Raw genomic sequence first — 5,000 nt, 5'->3', positions numbered from 1 at the left:
AGCCACATGACTCATAGTATACACCCTAACCCTAACCCTATACCAATATACACCTATATATACCTATAACCCTATACACAGCAACATGACTCATAGTATACACCCTAACCCTAACTCTATACCAATATACACCTATACAGTACTAATAACCCTATACACAGCAACATGACTCATAGTATACACACTAACCCTAACTCTATACCAATATACACCTATACAGTACCTATAACCCTATACACAGCAACATGACTCATAGTATACACCCTAACCCTAACCCTATACCAATATACCTATAACCCTATACACAGCAACATGACTCATAGTATACACCCTAACCCTAACTCTATACCAATATACACCTATATATACCTATAACCCTATACACAGCAACATGACTCATAGTATACACCCTAACCCTAACCCTAACTCTATACCTATATACACCTATAACCCTATACACAGCAACATGACTCATAGTATACGCACTACACACTACACACTACACACTACACACTATACACTATACACTATACACTACACACTATACACTATACACTATACACTATACACTACACACTATACACTACACACTACACACTACACACTACACACTATACACTACACACTATACACTACACACTATACACTATACACTACACACTACACACTATACACTATACACTATACACTATACACTACACACTACACACTACACACTACACACTACACACTACACACTATACACTATACACTACACACTACACACTACACACTATACACTACACACTACACACTACACACTATACACTACACACTATACACTACACACTACACACTATCGCGTCATAGGGTTAGGGTTATTATGACACGTGTCATAATTGACAGAGAAGCGGGAGGCATTTTGAGTTCTTCTCCGCCGAACAACGTAACTAGCTCGCCATGATACACTTGGGCCGCGTTCGTAAATTCGCTTTGAGAGCGCCGGAGCGCACACTGGGTCCGACGTCATAAAGGGACCAAGTAATTTGATTGGACAAGAGGCGTTCTTTGAATGCTGATCAGATTCCAGAGCAAATTTACGAACGCAGCCTTGTTGTTGTGGATTCCCAGCTTCGCGGGTAGTGAGTAAACAACAGATTCTTTTTTTTTTGCATTATCAACCTCTCATTGCGCTTTAGAGTAAAACAAAACACGCAACTGTCGCGTCTATCTTTTCATGGCAACTCTACATTGTGATTTACAAGAGATATTAACTAATATTAAGTAATATTATAACTTGTTTAAATTTTGCAATTGATCCGCGGTACACATGCGTGCCGTACCGTGGAGGGCGATCCGTTACACCCCTAGTAAAGACCCAGGGTGTGGTGAAACTTAATACAAACGGACAACCACGGACAAACATTTTCAGCCACCGACCACCAAGCCTGTTATAACCCCCCCCCAAGCCTAACCCTGTTATAACCCCCCCCAAGCCTAACACTGTTATAACAACCCCCCAAAAAAACGTTGACAAAACAGTGAGGAAAACAAAAAAACAAAACCATGATGGGACATATGAGCTGTATGAACGACTGTAAGAGGGTCAGGGGTCAAGAGACATGAAGAAGAGGGCTCCCATTGGTCAGTTCTACTTACCAGATGATTTCTGTCTTGCTGCATTTGATTGACAGCAGAAAACCACAGACAGACAAGGGGGGGGGCAGAAACAACAACACACAGATTATTGTTCCATCAATACTTCACAGAATGTAGAAACGACGCTTTCCAAGACATTCAGAAAAGAATTGTAGTAGAAAAATCTAAAGTGTTTGAAGAAGAAGAGAGTTTTAAAATTGGATTATAACCCCAGTCACTTTAGCAAGCCATGTCAAACACTACAGATGGTGCCTAACCCTAACCCTATTCAGGGCCTAGCCCTAACCCTAACCCTATTCAGGGCCTAACCCTAACCCTAACCCTATTCAGGGCCTAACCCTAACCCTAACCCCCACCCCCTAACCCTTGTGTGGAGCCCTCAGACAGACAGACAGACAGACAGACAGACAGCAGTACAGGTGACCCTCACACAGACAGACAGACAGACAGACAGACAGACAGACAGACAGACAGACAGCAGTACAGGTGACCCTCAGACAGACAGACAGACAGACAGCACAGGTGACCCTCAGACAGACAGACAGACAGACAGACAGCAGCACAGGTGACCCTCAGACAGACAGACAGACAGCACAGGTGACCCTCAGACAGACAGACAGACAGACAGACAGACAGCAGCACAGGTGACCCTCAGACAGACAGACAGACAGACAGCAGCACAGGTGACCCTCAGACAGACAGCACAGGTGACCCTCAGACAGACAGACAGACAGCAGCACAGGTGACCCTCAGACAGACAGACAGACAGACAGACAGGTGACCCTCAGACAGACAGACAGACAGACAGACAGGTGACCCTCAGACAGACAGACAGACAGACAGACAGACAGCAGTACAGGTGACCCTCAGACAGACAGACAGACAGACAGACAGACAGACAGACAGACAGACAGCAGCACAGGTGACCCTCAGACAGACAGACAGACAGCACAGGTGACCCTCAGACAGACAGACACACAGACAGACAGGCAGACAGGCAGACAGACAGCAGCACAGGTGACCCTCACACAGACAGACAGACAGACAGGTGACCCTCACACAGACAGACAGACAGGCAGACAGACAGCAGCACAGGTGACCCTCAGACAGACAGACAGACAGACAGACAGCACAGGTGACCCTCAGACAGACAGACAGACAGACAGGCAGACAGACAGCAGCACAGGTGACCCTCACACAGACAGACAGACAGACAGGTGACCCTCAGACAGACAGACAGACAGACAGGTGACCCTCAGACAGACAGACAGACAGACAGGTACACCCTCACACAGACAGACAGACAGACAGACAGCAGCACACACAGACAGACAGACAGACAGCAGCACAGGTGACCCTCACACAGACAGACAGACAGACAGACAGACAGACAGACAGAAGCACACACAAGGCATACAGCAAGCAGCTACATACCCAGCAGGGGGCTTGTTAGGGTTCCAAACCCACCAGCCAGGAGAGACCAGCACCATACTGTACTGTATGTGTCTAGCCCAGGAGAGACCAGCACCATACTGTACTGTATGTGTCTATCTGCATTGCAATACCGCTCAGCGCCAGCAGGGGGAGCGAGCGGCAGGGTTCGGGGGACGGAGACGCAGGCAGCCTCACCTCCTTCTGGGCGAGGCCCATCTTGTCCCTCCAGTGCATCAGCAGCACGTCGGCCTTCTCCTTGGTGAACTTCTCCACCTCCTTGGCCGCCTTGCCTGCCAAACGCTGCCACTCCGGCACCTTGGTACGCCCAAACTGGTCCTGCAGGGTAGAGGTTAGACCCAGGTTAGACCCAGGTTAGACCCAGGTTAGACCCAGGTTAGACCCAGGATAGACCCAGGTTAGACCCAGGCTAGACCCAGGTTAGACCCAGGTTAGACCCAGGTTAGACCCAGGTTAGACCCAGGTTAGACCCAGGTTAGACCCAGGTTAGAGGTTAGACCCAGGTTAGACCCAGGTTAGACCCAGGTTAGACCCAGGTTAGACCCAGGTTAGACCCAGGTTAGACCCAGGTTAGAGGTTAGACCCAGGTTAGACCCAGGCTAGACCCAGGTTAGACCCAGGCTAGACCCAGGTTAGACCCAGGCTAGACCCAGGTTAGACCCAGGTTAGACTCAGGTTAGAGGTTAGACCCAGGTTAGACCCAGGTTAGACCCAGGTTAGAGGTTAGACCCAGGCTAGACCCAGGTTAGACCCAGGTTAGACTCAGGTTAGAGGTTAGACCCAGGTTAGACCCAGGTTAGACCCAGGTTAGACCCAGGTTAGAGGTTAGACCCAGGTTAGACCCAGGTTAGACCCAGGTTAGACCCAGGTTAGAGGTTAGACCCAGGTTAGACCCAGGTTAGACCCAGGTTAGACCCAGGTTAGACCCAGGTTAGACCCAGGTCAGAGGTTAGACCCAGGCTAGACCCAGGTTAGACCCAGGTTAGAGGTTAGACCCAGGCTAGACCCAGGTTAGACCCAGGTTAGACCCAGGTTAGACCCAGGTTAGACCCAGGCTAGACCCAGGTTAGAGGTTAGACCCAGGTTAGACCCAGGTTAGACCCAGGTTAGAGGTTAGACCCAGGTTAGACCCAGGTTAGACCCAGGTTAGACCCAGGTTAGAGGTTAGACCCAGGTTAGACCCAGGCTAGACCCAGGTTAGACCCAGGCTAGACCCAGGTTAGACCCAGGCTAGACCCAGGTTAGACCCAGGTTAGACTCAGGTTAGAGGTTAGACCCAGGTTAGACCCAGGTTAGACCCAGGTTAGAGGTTAGACCCAGGCTAGACCCAGGTTAGACCCAGGTTAGACTCAGGTTAGAGGTTAGACCCAGGTTAGACCCAGGTTAGACCCAGGTTAGACCCAGGTTAGAGGTTAGACCCAGGCTAGACCCAGGTTAGACCCAGGTTAGACCCAGGTTAGACCCAGGTTAGACCCAGGTTAGACCCAGGTTAGAGGTTAGACCCAGGTTAGACCCAGGTTAGACCCAGGTTAGACCCAGGTTAGACCCAGGTTAGACCCAGGTCAGAGGTTAGACCCAGGCTAGACCCAGGTTAGACCCAGGTTAGAGGTTAGACCCAGGCTAGACCCAGGTTAGACCCAGGTTAGACCCAGGTTAGACCCAGGTTAGACCCAGGCTAGACCCAGGTTAGAGGTTAGACCCAGGTTAGACCCAGGTTAGACCCAGGTTAGAGGTTAGACCCAGGTTAGACCCAGGTTAGACCCAGGTTAGACCCAGGTCAGAGGTTAGACCCAGGCTAGACCCAGGTTAGACCCAGGTTAGAGGTTAGACCCAGGCTAGACCCAGGTTAGACCCAGGTTAGACCCAGGTTAGACCCAGGTTAGACCCAGGTTAGACCCAGGCTAGACCCA

The 5,000-nt window shown here is 49.8% G+C and overlaps 1 protein-coding gene across 1 annotated transcript in view; it reads right to left on the bottom strand.

Moving 5' to 3' along the window:
* Nucleotides 1-5,000, bottom strand: part of dnajc13 (DnaJ heat shock protein family (Hsp40) member C13) — a gene marked incomplete at its 5' end in the record, with an annotated part of 103,643 nt that overhangs the window by 52,810 nt on the left and 45,833 nt on the right. The window contains 2 exon segments of the mRNA XM_080547697.1: nucleotides 1,639-1,656; nucleotides 3,268-3,408. Of these exon segments, the coding sequence (XP_080403823.1) occupies nucleotides 1,639-1,656; nucleotides 3,268-3,408 (159 nt within the window).

Source organism: Nansenia antarctica (assembly GCF_963989245.1).
Source record: "Nansenia antarctica genome assembly, chromosome: 17".
Lineage (NCBI taxonomy): Eukaryota > Metazoa > Chordata > Actinopteri > Argentiniformes > Microstomatidae > Nansenia > Nansenia antarctica.
Note: the sequence above shows the minus strand (reverse complement) of the source record. Positions and strands in the feature narration are given on the sequence as shown.